Genomic DNA, 21,551 nt, shown 5'->3' with positions numbered 1-21,551 from the left:
AAAACTAAGTATGGAGAAGACATAAGAGAGAGGAGGAAGATGCTACTTTTATCCGTGTTAGAAAATAGGAAGCGATAATGTGAAAGCTTTCTGCTTTCCATATTCCTCTAGGGACCATATGGAGAAATAATAATAATTATAATACACAATAATACAGAGAGAAAAATGGACGCAGAAATAGGAAGAGAGAGAAATTAAAATATAGGTAAAGAAAATCTGGAGTAGCCTCATCCATAAATGGGGATCATGACTTCTTCCCTCTTTGTTCTATGGAGTTGTAAAAGTTACATATATATATTTTTACATGTTACTGGATTGTATATGTATAGAGATACATATATATGTAACTTTTATACTCCATATATACAAACTATACATGTATTTTTCTGGGAAATTTGCGACTTTTAGAAAAAAAACTTCCATTTTTATGACAAGTTGCTAGCCTTGGAATTCAAGGGCTATAAAGGGCATACAAGAAAGTAAAGTGTTAAATGGGATCTTAGAACCGTACAACGTTAGCAATGAACATCACCTAAAGATAGCTCACCTACCCACCACAATTTGTAAATAAAGAAATAGAGATCTAGAAAAGATAATTGAGTGTAACACCCAGTTAGTGGCTAAGTAAGGACTAATTATAAGTGTTATTGAAAGAGATTTAAAAGCCAGATATAGGATAAATTGAGGCTGTTGTATAGAAGAGAGAAGTGAGCGCAACTAGAGTAGGTCAAAGCTCTTATAGAGGAGTGGGATCCAGTAGTGATAGAATCTGGACAGAATCATTAAAGATCAAAATATGCTAGTGATAAGAGTTGGTAAGTCATCACATTTTCATTTTTTACATTTTTATTGAATACTCACCATGTTGAGGCACTTGCTAGATTCTGAACATATAGCAAGTAACAAAACTGACATGATTTCATACTGAATGTAGTTTATCAACTTGTAGGAAAGAATGACAAATTATATCTGTATCCACATATACAAAAATCTGCATATACATATAAATTGTGATGCATACTTTGAAGAACAACAAAATATCATTCAAAAGAAAAACGTGAGTAACATAAATTAGGCTGGGTGTTCAGAAGTCCTCTCAAAAATAATGTCATTTGAAAGTAACACTTGAACAGAAAATAACACAGTGAGAAGGAGTGAACCAAATGAAATGTTGTGGAGAAAAAACAGTGCACACTTCCTGAAGCCATACAGATCTTAATATACTTGAAGAACTCAAAGAGTGATAATGTGGCTAAATAAGAATGAACTCATGGAGAAGAGTTGGGAGTCAGTATTGGAGAGGAAGGCAGGAAAGAATTTGGTTGAATTTTAAAAAGTATGATAAGGCTTTGGATTTTATCTTAAGTGCAATTGGGAATCTTTCATGGTATTAGAGAATGACATATCCCATTAAGGTTTAAAATATACCACTTTGAGTTTTTTGTGCAAAATATATTAGAATGGAAGAAGAGTAGGATCAAGGAGAGTGGTTAGAATATTATTGTATTGATCCAGTTGAGAGACGTTGTAGGGTAATAATGTTAAAGAAAAAAACAGATTTGAGGATGTATTTTGAGGAAGGATTGGCATATGTTAATAATGAATTAGAAGTAGGGGCAGAAGAAAAAAGTGAAATAAATTATTTGCATTTTTCTGGTCCAAGCATAAGAAACAAACACATCAAGATTTCAAGTTTGGACATTTGAAGATTTTATTTTTAACATGTTTAGTTTTAAATTCCTGGGAAACATCCAGGTAAGGTTGTTAAATAGGCACTTTGATATATAACTCTAAAGCTCAGAAGAGAATTCTGGCATGGAGATGTAAATTCAAGAGTTGTTGGCATAGGTAGGGATGATATTTAAAACCATAGGGATGACTCTGAGCATCTAGGAAGACAGTGCTACAGAACAAAGGAGACTGAAAAAGATGCATCAGAGGCATAAGAATAAAATCAAGAGATAGTGATGATATGGAAGCTAAGAGACAATTTTTTTAAAAACGTAAAAACTGGGGCCAACCTGGTGGCATAGTGCTTGGGTTAGCCTACTCCACTTTGGCAGCCCAGGGTGGGTGAGTTCAGATCCCAGGCATGGACCTACACACTGCTCATCAAGCCATGCTATGGTGGTGTCCCATATATAAAATAGAGGAAGATTGACACAGATGTTAGCTCAGGGACAATCTTCCTCATCAAAAAAAAAAATAGAAAGAAAGAAAGAAAGAAAAAAGAAAACAAAAGAAAAAGAGTAAAACTTTTTCATATGTATCAAGAGTTCAAAAAAACAGGAAGGACGGAGGGTGGGCGGAGCAAAATGGCGGGGTGAGCTGACCCGGGATTCTCTCCCCTCCAAAATACAACAAAAGATTGGAAGAACTGAATTTCAGAGAATAAACATAATGCCAGCTCGTTAGAGACCTACTATACCAAGAAGGAGGAGATCATAAACCTAGCTTTACACCTTCGGAGGCGCCGGAACGGTAGGAGAGAACATCGCTCCGTCCCCTAGAGTCTGCGATCCCTGTGGCGCGGGTCGGGAAGGAGCGGGGGAGGGGCCGCGCGACTGGGGGATCATCCAGGACTCCTGCTGCTGATTCAGTGGAGACCCACTGACGGGGGGAAAGCTTCCGTCCATGGGGACCCTATAAATTAAGGGCCTTGGGAGACCAGAGAACAGAACTGATCTGAACCCAGACCTGCGCGTGTGAGTAACAGCCCCTCCCCCCTAACAAAGCCAGTGGGCGCAGCCATCTTGCCCCGAAGGCGGAGAGCTAACACGCCGCTCTCGACCCCCATCTAGTGGTGACAGGCTATAACTGCAACTGAATTCTACCACCATGAGAAAAAACCGCTCCTCTACCATCCAGCAATTTATAAAAGCCCCAGACCAGAAGGAAAACAATAAAAACACAGAAGTCCTGAGGACTTGGAATTAGGAAAACTAAGTGATAATGAATTCAGAGCAGCTATAATCAAAAAACTCAATGAGGTAGAGAGAAAGATAGAGAAACAAGCCGAGTTCTGGAGTTGCTTCACAAAAGAGATTGAAATCATAAAGAAGAATCAAACAGAATTACTTGAGATGAAAAACACAATAGACCAGATAAAACAGAATACGGATTCCCTGAATGCCCGTGTAGACAACCTAGAGGAGCAAATCAGCATAATTGAGGACAGACAGGCTGAATGGTGCCAGACAGAGGAAGAAAGAGAACTAAGAATTAAAAAAAATGAGGAAAATCTCCAAGAGATAATGGATTCAATGAGGAGTAAGAACATAAGGATCATAGGAATTCCCGAGAATATGGAAAAGGAAAATGGAGCAGAAAGTGTGCTTAACAAAATTATTGAAGAGAACTTCCCAAATCTAGGGATCAACGGAGAAATGTGTGTAGGGGAGGGTTTTAGATCTCCTAGATTTGTCAATGTAAAAAGACCCACCGCAAGGCACATAATAGTAAAGTTGGCACATAGGAATGATAAGGAAAGAATACTCAGGGAAGTAAGAAAAAAAAAGAGAATAACCTATAAAGGAGCCCCTATCAGACTGTCAGCGGATTTCTCTACAGAAACCCTACAAGCTAGGAGAGCATGGAGTGATATATTCAAAGCTTTAAAGGATAAAAACCTTCAGCCAAGAATACTCTATCCAGCAAGAATTTCCTTCAGATATGAGGGAGAAATTAAATCTTTTCCAGACAAACAAAACTTAAGGGAATTTGTAACTAAAAGCCCTCCATTACAAGAAATCCTCAAGAAGGCTCTCATACTTGAAAAAAGAAAAAAGGGAGAAAGGGGACACAATCCACAGACTAGGGAGACCAATGGATAGAACCAGAACAGGATAGCAAATATTCAACTATAGCATTAGGGTAAAAATAAGGAAACTACCAAAACAAGGACGATCTTAGCACTCTAACTACAAATTAATATGATGAGTTGGAATAAAAAATGAAAATAATTATTTAGGAGGGGAAGAGCAAAGGGTCTAAATCAGTATTGGTCGAGTAAATAAGAGACCACCAGAGAATAGACTATATTATACACGAGATTCTAAATACAAACTTCAAGGTAGACACTAAAATAAAGTACAGAACAGAGTCACAAATCATAGATAAGGAAAAATCTAAGAAACCCAGCATAAGAAATTGCAGTATTAAATGGGTAGTCTAAAGCACACAGGAAAAGAAACACAGGAAAACAAGATAATGAGCGACAGATTGACAGCATTAAGTCCACATGCATCAATAATCACTCTCAATGTGAACGGATTGAACTCTCCAATAAAAAGACACAGAGTGGCAAAATGGATTAAAGAACAAGATCCAACAATTTGTTGCCTCCAGGAAACACACCTCAGCCCCAAGGACAAACACAGACTCAGGGTGAAGGGGTGGAGGACAATACTTCAAGCAAATAGCAAGAAAAAAAGGCAGGTCTTGCAATTCTCATATCAGACCAAGTGGATTTCAAAATAAGACAGGTAAAGAGAGACACAGAGGGACAATATATAATGATCAAAGGGACACTTCATCAAGAAGAAATAATGCTTATAAATATCTATGCACCCAACATAGAAGCACCAAGATTCATACAGCAACTATTAACAGACCTAAAGGAAGATGTTAAAAACACAATAATAGGAGGGGACCTCAACACCCCACTCACATCAATGGACAGATCATCCAGACAGAAAATCAACAAGGAAATAGTGGAGCTGAATGAAAAACTAAAACAATTGGACTTAATAGACATACATAGACCACTCCACCCTGAAGGAGCTGAATACACATTCTTCTCAAGTGCACGTGGAACATTCTCTAGGATAGACCATATGTTGGGAAACAAGACAAGCCTCTACAAATTTAAAAAAATTGAAATAATAACAAGCATCTTCTCAGATCATAGTGCTATAAGGCTAGAAATTAATTACAAGAAAAAAGCTGAGAAAGGCACAAAGATGTGGAGACTAAACACCACACTACTGAACAAGCAATGGATCATTGAAGAAATTAAAGAAGAAATAAAAAAATACCTGGAAACAAATGAAAATGATAGCATGCCATACCAACTCATATGGGATACAGCAAAAGCTATATTAAGAGGAAAATTCATCGCAATACAGGCACATCTTAACAAACAAGAAAAATCCCAAATAAGCAACCTTAAAGCACACCTAACTGAACTAGAGAAAAAAGAACAAATGAAGCCCAAAGTCAGCAGGAGAGAAATAATAAAAATCAGAGCAGAAATAAATACTATTGAAACGAAAAAGGCAGTAGAAAGGATCAATGAGACAAAGAGCTGGTTTTTGAGAAGATAAATAAAATTGACAAACCACTAGCCAGACTTACAAAGAAAAAAAGGGAGAAAGCTCAAATAAACAAAATCAGAAATGAGCGAGGAGAAGTAACAACAGACTCTGCAGAAATACAACAGATTATAAGAGAATACTACAAAAAACTATATGCCAACAGAATGGATAACCTAGAGGAAATGGATAAATTCCTGGACTCCTATAATCTGCCAAAGCTCACTCAAGAAGAGGCAGACAATTTGAACAGACCAATCACAAGGAAAGAGATTGAAACAGCAATCAAAAACATCCCAAAGAATAAAACCCAAGGACCAGATGGCTTTCCTGGGGAATTCTACCAAACTTTCAGAGAGGATTTAATACCTATCCTTTTCAAGCTATTCCAAAAAATTAGGGAAGATGGAACACTTCCTAACACATTCTATGAGGCCAACATCACGCTGATACCAAAACCTGACAAGGACACCACGAAGAAAGAGAACTACAGGCCAATATCACTGATGAACATAGATGCAAAAATTCTAAACAAAATTTTGGCAACCAGAATTCAGCAATACATCAAAAGAATCATACATCAGGATCCGGTGGGATTCATACCAGGGACACAGGGATGGTTAAACATCCGCAAAGCAATCAACGTGATACACCACATCAACAAACTGAGGAGTAAAAACCACATGATCATCTCAATAGATGCAGAGAAGGCATTTGACAAGATCCAACAGCCATTTATGATAAAAACTCTGAACAAAATGGGCATAGAAGGAAACTATCTCAACATAATAAAGGCCATATACGACAAACCCATAGCCAACATCATACTCAATGGGCAAAAACTGAACCCCATCCCCCTGAAAACAGGAAAAAGACAAGGATGCCCTCTATCACCACTCTTATTTAACATAGTACTGGAGGTCCTGGCCAGAGCAATCAGGCAAGAAAAAGGGATAAAAGGAATCCAAATAGGGAGGGAAGAAGTGAAACTCTCGCTTTTTGCAGACGACATGATCTTATATATAGAAAACCCCAAAGAATCCATTGGAAAACTGTTAGAAGTAATCAACAACTACAGCAAAGTTGCAGGGTATAAAATCAATTTGCATAAATCAGTAGCATTTCTATACTCTAGTAATGAACCAACAGAAAAAGAACTCAAGACTACAATACCATTCACAATCGCAACAAAAAGAATAAAATACCTTGGGGTAAATTTAACTAAGGAAGTGAAGGACCTATATAATGAAAATTACAAGGCCTTTCTGAGAGAATTGGATGACGACATAAGGAGATGGAAAGACATTCCATGTACATGGATTGGAAGAATAAACATAGTTAAAATGTCCATTCTACCTAAAGCAATCTACAGATTCAACGCCATCCCAATCAGAATCCCAATGACATTCTTTACAGAATTAGAACAAAGAATCCTAAAATTCATATGGGGCAACAAAAGACCCCGAATTGCTAAAGCAATCCTGAGAAAAAAGAACAAAACGGGAGGCATCACAATCCCTGACTTCAAAACATACTACAAAGCTACAGTAATCAAAACAGCATGGTACTGGTACAAAAACAGGTGCACAGATCAATGGAACAAAATTGAAAGCCCAGAAATAAAACCACACATCTATGGACAGCTTATCTTTGACAAAGGAGCTGAGGGCATACAATGGAGAAAAGAAATTCTTTTCAACAAATGGTGCTGGAAAAACTGGAAAGCCACATGTAAAAGAATGAAAATTGACCATCCTTTTTCACCATTCACCAAAATAAACTCAAAATGGATTAAAGACCTAAAGGTGAGACCTGAAACCATAAGGCTTCTGGAAGAAAATGTAGGCAGTACACTCTTTGACATCAGTATTAAAAGGATCTTTTCGGACACCATGCCTTCTCAGAGAAGGGAAACAATAGAAAGAATAAACAAATGGGACTTCATCAGATTAAAGAGCTTTTTCAAGGCAAATGAAAACAGGATTGAAACAAAAAAACAACCCACTAACTGGGAAAAAATATTTGCAAGTCATATATCTGACAAAGGCTTAATATCCTTAATATATAAACAACTCTCGAAACTCAATCACAAAACATCAAACAACCCAATCAAAAAATGGGCTGGAGACATGAACAGACATTTCTCCAAAGAAGATATACTGATGGCCAAAAGGCACATGAAAAGATGCTCATCATCGCTGATCATCAGGGAAATGCAAATCAAAACTACACTAAGATATCACCTTACACCCATTAGAATGACAAAAATATCTAAAACTAATAGCAACAAATGTTGGAGAGGTTGCGGAGAAAAAGGAACCCTCATACACTGCTGGTGGGAATGCAAACTGGTGCAGCCACTATGGAAAACAGTATGGAGATTCCTCAAAAAACTAAAAATAGAACTACCATACGATCCAGCCATCCCACTACTGGGTATTTATCCAAAGAGCCTGAAGTCAGCAATCCCAAAAGTCCTGTGCACCCCAATGTTTGTTGCAGCACTGTTTACAATAGCCAAGACGTGGAAGCAACCTAAGTGCCCATCAACAGACGAATGGATAAAGAAGATGTGGTACATATATACAATGGAATACTACTCAGCTGTAAAACAGAACAAAATCATTCCATTTGCAATAACATGGATGGTCCTTGAGAGAATTATGTTAAGTGAAATAAGCCAGCAAGAGAAAGATAATCTGTGTATGACTCCACTCATATGAGGAATTTAAAACTATGGACCAAGAACAGTTAAGTGGATACCAGGGGAAAGGTGGGGTGGGGGATGGGCACAAAGGGTGAAGTGGTGCACCTACAACATGACTGACAAACATTAATGTACAATTGAAATTTCACAAGATTGTAACCTATCAATAACTCAATAAAAAAAAGGAAAAAAAATAATAAAAATAAAAAAATAAAAAAAACTGAAAAAAAAAACAGGAAGGACAAGAAAAGTCTATTGTATTTGGCAGCATCAAGGTCATTTGTCACCTTTGCAAAATATTTATCAAAAGGTCTGAGCTAAAGCCAAGTTGGAATGGGTGACTAGGAAGCAAAAAAGAGAAGATAGATTGTGTCATTAATCATGTTGAGAAGTTTAATTGTAAAAAGGAGTGGAGAGAAATAGACCTCTTGCTGTGACCAAGGAAATGTATATGCTTGTTTCTAAGAATGGCAATACTAAAGTATTCTTAAATGTTGAAAGCACTTATCAAGTAAAAAGTGGAAAGCATGAATATGTAGGAAATAGAAGAAAAACATAATGAAATAAAGTCTTTGAGAAGATAAGAGGAGATGGGATCCATAGCATGTGTGGTGATAGAAGAAGATTATTCAAGGTCAGGACAAAGGTACCTAGAGCTTTTATGAGATCAACATTGAAGTGGAAGAAGGACCTTGGTAGAAAGTCATTGGTGAATGGGACTAGCTCTGCCCTGTTTTTGGAAGATGGTCCTCTTGATGGCCTTAATGAGTTCCTGGTTACGAAGACTGTAGATAACTGGGTTGACCAGTGGTGTTAGTACAGAGTAGACTACAGCAAGTGTCCGATCAAGGGTCAGTGAATAGCTCTCCTTTAGTCGCACATACATGAAGGTGATGCTCCCAAAGAAAATGAGGACCACAATGAGATGTGAGGCACAAGTAGAAAAGGCCTTCTTTCTTCCTACTGATGTTTTTATCTTCAGTACAGCCACAATGATTCTTCCATAAGAAATCATAACAAAGAGGAAGGTGACAAGGATGATAAAGGCATTGATGGCAAAGTCCACCAGGACATTAGTGGATGTGTCCTTGCAGGCCAGGCTCAGCAGAGGTGGAAAGTCACAGAAGATGTGCTGGATTTCATTGTAGCCACAGAAGGGGAGCTGGGAGACCAGGATGACTTCAGAAATGGGACACAGGAAGCCACAAACCCAACAACCAGCAGCCAACCTGCCACAGAGTGTTGGGGTCATAATTGCAGGGTAGTGGAGGGGCCGGCAAATGGCCAGGTATCGGTCATAGGCCATGGCTGTAAGAAGGTAGCATTCAGAGGCCCCTAGGGAGTGGAAGAAGTAGGTCTGAAGGAGGCATCCTGCAAAAGAAATGGTCTTCTTCTCACTGAGAAGATTAGCTAGCATCTTGGGGGTGGTGGCAGCTGTGTACCACAGCTCCAAGAAGGAGAGAAGACTGACAAAGTGGTACATGGGTATGTGCAGGGCCGCATCCAGTCGTATGACTAAGAAGATGAGTAGGTTACCACAGATAGTGAACAGGTATGCCAACAATAACAGGACAAAAAGCCAGCCTCTGACATGTCCCACTTTGGGGAAGCCAAGGAGTACAAATTCAGCTAGACTGGAACGGTTGTGTTGCTCCATGGGAGGCTGAGATGGGGAAAGAAAGGAGAAAAAACTGGATTGAGATGACTGCCAAATCCAACTCAAAACTTTATTTCTCTCTGTTCTTTTTAAATTATTATTTAATGGCAGCACTTTATTACTATTACTGCTACTACTATTAACACTATTCTAAAAATAATAATAGCTAACTCTTGTTAGTACTCACTATGTATCAAATATTTTTACAAATGTTTTTCATTCAATATCTTACTTTTCACACATCCAATGAGATTCATACCATTGTGATACCTATTTTACAGATGAGAAAATTCAGGAACAGAGAGAATGAAGAGATTATGAAACTTTTCTATTTCATGTACATACCACATCACAGAAACAGAATTTGAATTTATGCACTCGAATTCCATGCTGTTTATCTCTATACTATATGGACTTCCACAAACATTTTATCCCCCCCCCACCCCGGGTCATAGTTTTTCCTTCGGTCAAGTCTAAAAAAGGTAAATTTTTATATGAGATTAATGCAGTGGCAAGTCTTATTGTTCAGTTCACTTCTATAAACAATTATCAAATTCACATGTGTTAGGCATAAGGAAAACAATTCAACTAGGTGCAGTCTCTGCCACAGAATGCTTACGACCTCTTAGGGAAGCAGACATCAGTCAGTCATCTCAACACAGCCTGTGAAGTACAGAACACTACAGAGGGTAAGGAAGGGTCACGTCTCTCAGACTGAAATGACTGAGAAAGGCTTCTTGGAGAAGCAAGTACTTGAGCTGAACCTTCTGGGAAGAATGAGTTAGTGAGATAAAAGAAGAAAAGAAACATTTCAGACAGAAAGCACACGTGCAGGTGCTGAGCAGGAAGCAGCCTGAGTTAGGGAAATGTACGATCCCCTGTATGGTAAGGCAACTAGTGAGCTCACCTAATGATTTAGGACCTCAGCCCAAAAGCTGTGGGGAGCCACTGGAGAATGCTAGACAGACGAATGACATGATCAGATGCAGATTTTTAAAACATCACTGATATTTAACTACTCTAACCTCAAACTCAGAAACGAAGGTGTGAATTTGCCTTGCAAGTGTTGCTGATGGAAAGATGAGTGGGACGGTTAACACATCTGTTGAGAGAACGCAGACTGAAAAACAAACATGATGAAGTGGCAATAAGCATAAATCCTGCATTTTCAGAAAACTAGTTATATCAATATAGACGAGGAATACATAGCTGGCTTGGTAAAATTTTATACAAAAAAAAAGTACTGACTTTCTAATTGTTCTCAAGCAAAATGGAAAATAGATGCGAAAAGAAAAGAAACCACCACAACAAGGAAACATAAACAATGTGACTTTAAATGCATAAAAATGGTAGACAGTGTCAGTCACATCAGACCCCATAGACCGCACTGCATTTGGAGAGGGCTGTCCAAATTCTAGCCTCCATACTCACAAACTGCAATCTCTTGCTTATTTTTGTAATACTAACCCTTGCCATAATGGCTGTGACATTAAAGATAGTCAATAAAAACTAATTGTTAAATCAAACTAATTAATTTAACAATTAATTTAATAATTAGTTGACCCCTAATGCTTTCCCTTCAACTTATACTACTCAAATCCAAATATTCCTCCCAAACCCAAATGCCCTGCCGTGGAAAGAAACTTCTGGATTTGATTTTTTAAAATGCTAAACTGATTCAAAGCAACTAGCGTTTAAGGCACTCTTCTTTAATCTTTTCTATTCTAAAGGGATTGTACATTCACCTCTCTAATTACAGGAGACAAATATGTTACCACAGAAATCTTTGCTTCATTACATTTCTGGCACCTTTGCCCCTCTTAACCATTTTCTTCTGGATTACCCCTCTTTCTCTTCTCTCCATCTGGCAACTCCTTCTCATCCTTCAAAATTAGGTCAAAAGTCAGCTCTTCAGTGAAACCTTACACTGAAGAACTTACTCCCCCAGAAAAAGTTTCTTGTTTCTTTTTCTACATCTTCCTAACATAGCATCCAGTTAGCATACTGTATTTCCCAGAAATTGATAAGATCTTTGACAGTAAATGTAGTACTTCATTAATTATTTTATATCCCCCTACTAATGCCTAGAACAATGAGCATAGAATTGTAAACTCAATTAATGTTTCTTGAATGTACTTGAATTTTTCTGTAGCATGACTTTGTTCTGTTTTTGAGTTGAAGCTAACTAGATTCCTCCCGTTGTCCTTTTGACATTTCAAGCTCAATAAATCTAAATGAACTTAGCGTCTCAAGGTTTGTCGTGCCCCCATTTCCCTAATCCTGTTGAAGAACTCATCATAGCTCCCACCCACTCAGAGAAATTAAATTCAGGATCATATTTTGTGTGTAGGTAACCGTTATTGACGATGTTTCATCTTTCTACAAATGAGCTTTTCTGAAGCCAGCTGTATGTGTAGGTTGAGTAAGATCTTGCAAACATGGAATTATTTCAGACACACTCTGAAGACCTCCGGACCTTAAATTCTTACATTATCAGATGTCCTTAACCCTCAATTAGAGACCCTGTATATAGTCCTCTCTAGGTGAAGTCTTTTCAAATACAGCTGCTCCTGAGATGATACGATACCTCATTAAATCTTCTTAGTCACAGCTCCTACATCATGAATGACTTTTTCAGAAACCTTTACTTTCTGCCATCCATGCAAGCACATAGCCAGTCTGTGGCAGCACACGGGGCAACTGACTGTCTCTCAACATCAAGCGTTATCCAATCTCTTGTTTGTAGAGTAAATTATTAAGTATCATGGGGAGGAAGGTAGACCAGATGGCTCTTAAAGTCTCTTTCAATCTGATACTCTATGATTCCCAAAATTGGACTTTCCAAGTCCCAGTTATTTAAGACATTTTTCTACTAAACCAATTCTCTGATTTCAAAATATTATCTGTTTTTGAAACCTTTATTATAGATCCCACCTTTCAGATCCCAAATCACTAAAGCTAGCGTAGCTCCCAGATCACCTACCAGTCGCTGAGCATCATTCAGTATCTGCTTCTGTCTTGCCTGGCTCGGATATATGTGGGAGATCAAGACTGGATCTAGGAGTCTTTCTTCCTCTTCAGTGAGTCCTATCACCCTGGGACAGGGTCCCCAGAGCTAACCTTGACTATTTCAGGCCATGAGGGGCACAGGCAAGGGAGAGAGCTCCAGCCCCAGAGGCAGATGAGACTCAGGCTCAGGCTAGGCCACTGGGAGGGAACTTGGGTAGAAGTGAAGTCTGCCTTCCACCAGCTGGTCTCAGAGAGGCTTTTCCCCAAGTCCTTGCCATCTCATTATCACTTCTTCTACACCCACCCCTCTCCCCATCTCCAGTGTCTTCTTAACACAGACTCTTGGACTCCGGCTCTGAAAACATGACCCCAACCCTCCCATAACTCCACCCCTAAACACACATACTCTTACATTTCCATGTCTCACCTCTCAAGTCAAAAGAGACTTTGCATTTCCCCTCGTATTTTCAACCAATTACTTTTCCTAATCATGTGCCTGATCCAATCCAACATTATTCTTCGAGAAGCCTCTCTGATAGGAGTTGCCTGTTCTGAAAAAAAGCGTGGGTTTTGGAGCCCCAGAAAACTTTATTTGAATCCTGGCTTCAATAAAATACACATTTACTGAGCCCTTGCTAGGTAACACATATCGTTCTAAGCAGAATACGTGTATAAACTAATATTATCCTCACAATTACTCTATGTGATTGGTACAATTGTTATTCTTGTTTGACATTTGAGGAAACTGAGGCACAGAGAGTTTAACAATGTGCCTAAGGTCACACAGTTGGTAGGTGCCCATAGATTATGAACCAAAGCACTCTAACCCCAGAACCTGTGCTCATCTCTTTAAGCTCCACTGCTTCCAGAAGCACTGATAGTGGTTGAAGGAACATAACCAAGGTCACATAGCCACAAACAGTGCCTATCTCCAGGCCTTTACTCCTGACCACCACTCATTACCTATATGCCTTTAGGCAGTCATTTATCTCTTTGAATCTGTACTTTCTCATGTTTAAATGTTGTGTTGTGAGGGTTAAGTGAGATGAAATACAGAAAATAACTATATTCGTTCTAAAATGTGTCTACATATAATCCTGCAGGTGTAGAGTAGATGTTTGTTAAACTCCATATAACTCTGTTACCACATCTAAGTTGCTTAACGTCTCACGGCCTTGTTTTCTTCACCCTTAAAAAGGGTGTCTTTGGATTGTTTTGAGAGTCAAACAACATGGCGATGCTTCGAGCCAAAGGACAGGAACACACCTATAGCTTAACAAAATTGAGCTGATCTTTTTGCTGCAATGAGAGAGATCACACATCCTGTGGACAGTGAGGCGTTTCAGTAGGCGGTGTTAGAAAGAAACTATTACAGGATGTGGGCTCATGTTATGTGATTTGGGGGAGGCTTCAAGGAGCAGGGCTTGGTCTGGATTGGATTCTGTCAGTTACTGGAGATAATTCTATCATTGGTATCTTAATTCACTTTATCTAGAAGGTAGATTAAACTTGTAATTGATATAGAAGCAGCAGCAAAAGCCAGCCTATTAGGAAAGAAGGAAGCTATAATTGAAAGGAAACTGTAAAGTCATCACTGGGACCTCAAAGTTTGTTTAGAAACTCTTTTATAAATCTCTTGATCATTGTTAATAAGAGAAGCATAAGAATACAATTATATAAGCCCCTGGAATCTAGACAGCTGTGCCTACTAAGCAAAGCGAAGCAAAATTCTTAGATAAGATTAATGTTAACTCTGTCTGGCAGTCTACCATAAGCACAGACCACACCTGTTTTCTTTCTGTGAATTCAGCATGAAAAATGAGGACTGTACTGTTGTTAATTTTCATTATGCACATAAAACATAAACCTTCATGCTTATCATAAGATATAAAACCATTTAGTAGATTTCAGGATGTCATAGAGCATGTCCAGTAGGAAAGATTAAGAATGGCTCGTAACTTGTGTTTGTGGTTAATCATTTTGGATATATCTGAATTTGGTATTTCCACACCAAAAAAAAAAACAAAAAACAAAAAGTTCAGCCTTTGTTTCCAAGGGAAAAATTTATAAGAATTCAGAACAGCTTTTAAATTCCAAACTGATAATCATATTTACTTTCTCCTGCCCTTCTGTTCAAGCTTGTAGGAATCGGAACAAAAAGGAAAACTTCTTTTGGCAATTTTCAAGCTACACATGATGTGGAGGTTTTTATAAACTGTGACAGGTGCCCTCTAACCTCCTGTTCAGGATTCCAAATTCTGAATATTTTTCAGCTTCTCGTATGGGTTTAATCCACTCTCACATGGCCCATTTTAATTCTTTTTCTAAAACGCCGTTAGTGAAAAGCTTCACATTCAAAACAGGTCTGTATTGAACAAACCAAAGTTTAAATTATAATTTCTTCTAATATTTTCATCTTCATAGGCCACTGAGTATAACTAAATTAGTTTATAAATTGAAATCATTTGATCTCTGGTAGAAACCTCCATCACCACAGTACACTACCTTTTCTCTTCTTTTTTCTCTTGAAGTCAGGACTATTCTTGACCTTGGGAAAAACTGTCAAATTCCATAACGCCACTTTTAGAATTTTGTATGAGATTTTATTTTATCAATAGGTCAATTTAGGGAGAAGAAATATTTTTTCTATTATTCATTTCCCTCCCCATGAATGTGTTCTATCTCATCATTTATATAAGTGTTATATAATGACTTTAAATACCAATTTATAAGAATTTCCAGAAAAAGTATTGAACATCTTTTGTTAAATACTTTATATACATTTTGTTGATGTTATAAATTCTATCTCATTAATTACATGATATAACTGTTGCTATTATACAATAACGCAATTAGCTTTTTTTTCTTTGAATTATATAAAAAGCTGGTCAACCTTCCATATTAATTTTAATAATTTATCTGTGGTTATCTATGATTCAGCATAAATAAGAAAGTCATCTACAAATAATTACAGGGTTTTTTCCAATATTTATACTTTTAATTTCTTTACTCTTTTTGCTTATTTGCTGCAATAGTCAGTACCTCCAAACAATGTTGAACAGAAGTTATATTAGCCATTAATCTTGTTTTGTTCATGATCTTAAAGGAAATGCTTTTCATACTTCACTATCAGTTCTACTGCATGATTTTAAAGAGCTGCCCTTTATCAGGATAAGGAAGTTTTTTTGTATTTGTAGTTTTACCGGTGTTGTTTCTTATTTTTTTAATTATGAATAGTTATTGAATGCTTTTTTTCCCTGCATCAAAAGAGATAATTATCATGTTTTTCCTCTTTTAACCTGTTAATATGATAAATTATATTATTCACTTTTCAAATGTTAAATGTCTTGCATTCCTGAGATAAGCCAAATTCAATCATAATCACTTGATATAGATTATTAAGTTTGGTTTAGGAGTGTTCGGAGGGAGAATTTTGTATTTATGTTAATGAGTGAGGTGGGCCTCTAAATCCTTCATACACTGATTTGATTCATTTTGAAATCAGAAAGTGCATTGTTGGGCTGTATGTCCAGTGTTTCTGTTCTCTGAAGAGGTTGTGTAAAAGTGGGGAATTATATTTTTCTTTAATATTTGGTAGAACTCACTTGTTAATCAATCCGGGTCCAAAGTTTCTTTCTAGTGGTATTTTTAAATTTTAATTCAATATCATTAAGATTTTTTACTGATTCTGAAGTTGATATTGGTAATTTTCAGTTTCCTGGAAATAAATCCAGCTAATTAAGCTTTTAGTTATTGACATGTGTTGTTAATAGTATCATATATTATCGTTTTAAGCTTTGCTGAACTTGTAATTATATCACTTTTTCATTCCTAATATTTCTTATTTTTACCCCTCTCTCCCTTTGATTCTTTATTAGTCTCGTCAGGAGTATAATTATTTTATTTTTTTTCCCCTAGAACCAACCTTTTAATCTACATGTTCTCTTTGTTTTATATTTATTTTTATTATATTAATTTCTTTTTCTGTATTTATCCTTTTCTGCCTCCTACTTTCTTAGTAATATACTTACTAAGTATATTACTTAGTAATTGTTAGTATTATTAGTAAGTATATTACTTACTTAATACTACTTTCCTCATAATATAATTTCTGTAAGTCCCCAACTTGGATGTTTCCTTGACTAATTTTACACTTTTCTTCTTTTGTATTGTAATCATTTAAGGCTATGAATTTCTCTATGATAAGCACTTTAGCTTTATTCCAAGAGTTTTGAAATTATGGTTTTTAATATTGTTCAGGAATAAATGTTTCTTACTTTCCTTTAAAAGTTTTTCTTATATCTATAAGTTGTTTGGAAGTGAGTTTTTTTTGTTGTTTTTTGGCAAAGAAGATTGGCCCTGAGCTAATGTCTGTGCAAATCTTCCTCCATTTTGTATGCAGGATGACACCACAGCATGGACCGATGAGCAGTATGTTGGTCCATGCCTGGGGTCCAAACCTGTGGACCCCAGGCTGCCGAAGCAGAGCGTGTGAACTTACTCACTATGCCAATGGGCCAGCCCCCTAGAGTTGTTTTTTAAATATGAAACACATGGACATTTTAAATTTATCACTTAGTTATTTACTACAAATTTAATTATAACATGATTTAGAAACAGTCTACAGTATAACATTAATTCTCAGCTGTGTTGAAGCTTATTTTATTTTAGTTCATTTTCAGCTTATTGACATGCAATTGACAAATAGAAATTTTATGTATTTAAGGTGTACAACTTGATGTTTTGATATACTTGTACATTGCAAAATGACCACCACAATCAAGCTAACTAAAATATCTGTCACCTCCCATAGTTACCATTTTCTTTCTTTGCTTTTATTTATTTATTTATTTATTTTTGTGGTAGGAATGCTTAGGGTCTACCCTCTTAGCAAATAAAAGGAAAAAAGCGTACAAAACAGCATCATTAAGTGTAGTCACCATGCTGTACATTAGATCTCCAGAACAAAAGCTACAAAATTTCAGTAAGCCTTATTTTATAACCTAGCATTTGTTTAATTCCACATGTGCGTGAAGTTGATCTGTACTCTATATGCCTTCAGTGGGTGGGTCTTGTTAATTATTCTCTTTAAATTTTTTATATACTCACTTAGGATTTATCCACCTGGTATATTATTTACTCAGGGGAGGGTATTCAAATATCTTACTATCATAGTGGGTGTGTTATTTTTCCTCATGGTTCTCCCATCTGATTGCCAGGAAGCCCTGAAAGCCACAGACCTCCTCTGCGGAGACAATCCCCTTCCACTCCAGAGTAGAGAGCAGAACACACAAACTGGGCAGGCTGGCTCCCAAGGAGAGGAGCCGAGGAAAGGACTGGGCTACACATGCCCCGTTCCTCTTCCAATCTCACCAATCAGATCAGTGCTTCTGAGACTTGAACTTGCTTCAGGTCAGCTTGAGGCTTGTTAAAACACAAATTGCTAGATCCCACCCTCAAAGTTTCTAATTTAGAAGGTCCCAGATGCACATTCTCATTAAGATAAAATTCCTTATCCACAGTTAAGGTTTACCTGAGAACATTCCAGGTGATTTGTTGAAGCTCATTTATCCCACCACTAATCAACGTCCCTGTATTTGGAGACGGTTCAAAATGGTTTAGTGACTTGTTCTCTGAATTAAAGAACTGAAGAAATTGCCTATAATTTCTTATATTTAGAACTTTATTACTGTAGAGAACAAAATACCTTTCCAATAATGCTTCTGTAGGCTCGTATAAATTATGTTTAAAAGGATTTTCTCCAGCTAGCCTACATTTAAGTGAAAAATTATATGTGGCCTGATTCAAGGGTTCATACAGGTTCTGAAAAACCCACAGCTGGCATGAATGGGAGGGAGGGTAAAGATTCAGTCAGCAGAATCAGATCTTCTGTTTTTAAAATATTGTTCTTTCCTCTCACTCAGTAGAGCTAAAATTTTTGAACTGAATTCTTTACCCTACTAACTGACTTTTGAAAGACACTTATCCATTTTCCCACTGTGGGGAATTTAATGAGAAAATAGACACAAGATATTCAAGCATAAATGGTTTGTTTGCATAAGAGATTATGGAATTAAGCAAGAGCATGGAATGGTTCTATGAAGTAGAGAGTCCATTCCTACTCCAGAAAGGAAAATAGAGATGGCAGGAGGCCTAGAGCAAAAAGGCTGACCAGAGAAAGCCTTGTGAAAATCCATGGCAGGCCATGTTCTCTATGAGTAGGAGAGTTACTCTGTGGGAGAGATAGGCTCCCAGAAGACGTCTATCACTCACCAAATTTTCATTCCCACCCACTTCTCCTGCTGCATGGTGCTCAGTGCCACAGACATTCTGCTTCAGGTAAGAAGGCAACTTAGAGGCCAAATGGTGTAGTGACATAATGGGAAGGGTTAGAAAACTTTGGCTATCCCATTTCCAGCCTATTTCTAAATTCCCATGCAACCTTGGTTAAGTTATTTCCCACATCTTCACTTCAGTTTTATCTTCTGTAAAGACAGATGGGTTTTTGCCAGATGCCTAACTCAGGAGTTCAGTGATTCAATGCCTAGCTGCAAATGGTGTTTGCTCAAAGTAAGGCTTCAAACATTGAATGTTGACTTAACCTGAGACTTGAACCTAGTCTTATTGTCTTACCAGTATGAGCCCATCTCTCCTACTCCCATCAACTTCTCACAACAAAAGAAAAATTGCTTTGACTTGGGAAAGGAAAGAATCACAGGTTCGATTTCTGCTATTGTTGCTGTTTTTCTCTACCCACAGCATTAGTCTTCATAGTTTAATAATATTAAAATGGGTTTCCCTTTACTTATGACCTACCATAGTTCAGAGCAGAGAGTGTAGTCCAAATCTGGGCTGGATGGTCAGGGGAAATTGACTTGAGGCTGAGGCTACATTGTCATACAAAAAAGCAAACTCAAGTGGGACAGCCCATCCACATTAAATAAGTTGGGATTCCAGAACATTTCATTATTCTAGTCAGGATTCCTGAATTGAGAGGGAAGCCAGTGTTACTGTATGTCACCCCACATACATTTTCCTTCTGGTAAAATAAGTTAAAATAAACACCTAGTCATCTTTGCACTAGAAATAAAATATTTCAACATCTTTAGGCAAAAACATGAAACCCAAAACTCATTTACCCTATCATTAAAAGTGAAGTGTTGCCCAGAAGATTTACTTTAAAAATGAGTTTTCTTTTTGTATTTTCAGTAAAGCTGTAACCGGGTTATCCTGAGACAAAGAATCTTCTAGGAGGATCCTACAATTCCATGGCCTGGTATGAAGAGAACTTTCAGAGAAGTAATAACTGAATGCCTAGGGTACTAGGATTCCAAGGTCTGAGTCTTGAGGAAAATGTCAGAATAAACTTCTGTGAAACTTAGTTTTGTTTTTCTCATTCCCTTTCTGCCAATGTAGGCACTCCTTCCCTCCACTTTTCATGACATTCTACCACCACAGGTATACATAGAGCAAAGTAGAAAAGTTAGTTTCTTGACATTAGTCAATATGCTGTTGCTAACTTGATATTAAGTCAATGTGTGTGTGTGTGTGTGTGTGTGTGTGTGCGTGTGTAAGAGAGAGGAGATAACTGACTCTTCTAAACAAAACTTTGAAAACAAAAATTGTGCCTCCTTTTTCTATCTCCTCTTGGTTCCTAGAGCTAGTTTTGCACTCAAAGGCCTTTATTAATGATATTGTGTGGTTGACTGATGATTTCAAATTCTAACTGCAGGGTATATTTCCATAACTCACTTTTAATGATCAACACATCCAGCACCCTGATCTCTAAACCCCTGATCTTCTTCATTAGAGAGTAAATTCTCAGCTTTAGCTTCAGACACTCTTTTATTGCAGGATCACCCAGGAACACTGAACTCAACGTTCCCATGAGCTCTCCTTTCATAACTTACTGATCTATATCTGAACATGTACCCAAGAAGTTCCTTTATTTATTTATTTTTTTGCTAACCTCATTTACTATTTTCTCAGTTCTTCTCCAGGAACCCTATCTTAAACACAATCCCACAGTCAGCTTTGGTTCTTACAAACTCTTTCAAACACAGTTCTATCTCTCTCTAAGTCTACCTAAAAGTTTACACTTGCATCCTTATTTTTTGGTTATTTTTTTACTTATGTATCCTTTCACCCATATTAGATAGGTATGGGTTTAGAGGACATATTTCTTCTCCCTTTACAAATATCCCGATTTGTCACAATCCAAGACTCAGTCCACTTTAGTTGGTCTATGAAGTGTGTTTGACAAATTATTTGACAGATTATTAGATTAGTTGATTGACTAATCAACTAAATCTTACATTTACCAAATGAATGCCTATGACTCTACAGATCCTCAGGGTCCCTTCAACATGGCCCTAATCCTCTGACTGACCCTCCTGACAGCCTCCTTCACTTCTTTATTACGAAGAGTATAAATAATTGGGTTGAGAAAAGGGGTAAGAAAAGAATACACCAAGGCAATAAGCTTGTCTGTGCCCTCAGGTCGACTCCCAGCTGGCCCCACATAGACAATGAAGGCAGATCCAAAGAATAGTGTTACTACAGTTATGTGGGAGGAACAGGTGGAGAAGGCCTTGGCACGGCTGGCAGCTGAGGGCAGCTTCAGCACGGCTCTCAGGATACCCCCATAGAGTCCTAAAATGAGCACAAGATTGCATGCATTGATCATACCAATCACTACAATATGGACTTGAGCACACCAGCTTGTGTCCACACACGCCAATCGCATTAGTGGGGCCAGGTCACAAAAGTAATGGGCCACCTCTTTTGAACAGAAGGGCAAAGTGACTGTGAGGCTGGCTGGCACAAGTGCAGCTGAGAAGCCAGCCACCCAAGTGGTCCCTGCTAG

The 21,551-nt window shown here is 37.6% G+C and overlaps 1 protein-coding gene and 1 pseudogene across 1 annotated transcript; both read right to left on the bottom strand.

The window, feature by feature from the left end:
• Positions 1-8,722: 8,722 nt before the first annotated feature.
• Positions 8,723-9,676, bottom strand: LOC124249433 (olfactory receptor 6N2). The gene has a single exon (XM_046680376.1). It carries the CDS (start codon positions 9,674-9,676, stop codon positions 8,723-8,725), a length of 954 nt encoding a protein of 317 aa, XP_046536332.1.
• Positions 9,677-21,035: 11,359 nt separating this feature from the next.
• LOC124249720 (olfactory receptor 10C1-like) overlaps positions 21,036-21,551 on the bottom strand; it is a 718-nt pseudogene continuing 202 nt past the window's right edge.

This window comes from Equus quagga, chromosome 13 (assembly GCF_021613505.1).
Source record: "Equus quagga isolate Etosha38 chromosome 13, UCLA_HA_Equagga_1.0, whole genome shotgun sequence".
In the NCBI taxonomy this organism is placed as follows: Eukaryota; Metazoa; Chordata; class Mammalia; order Perissodactyla; family Equidae; genus Equus; species Equus quagga.
Note: the sequence above shows the minus strand (reverse complement) of the source record. Positions and strands in the feature narration are given on the sequence as shown.

Bases quoted from the DNA above. Each gene is read 5' to 3' on its own strand.
- LOC124249433 (XM_046680376.1), bottom strand. From the start codon at position 9,676: ATGGAGCAACACAACCGTTCCAGTCTAGCTGAATTTGTACTCCTTGGC.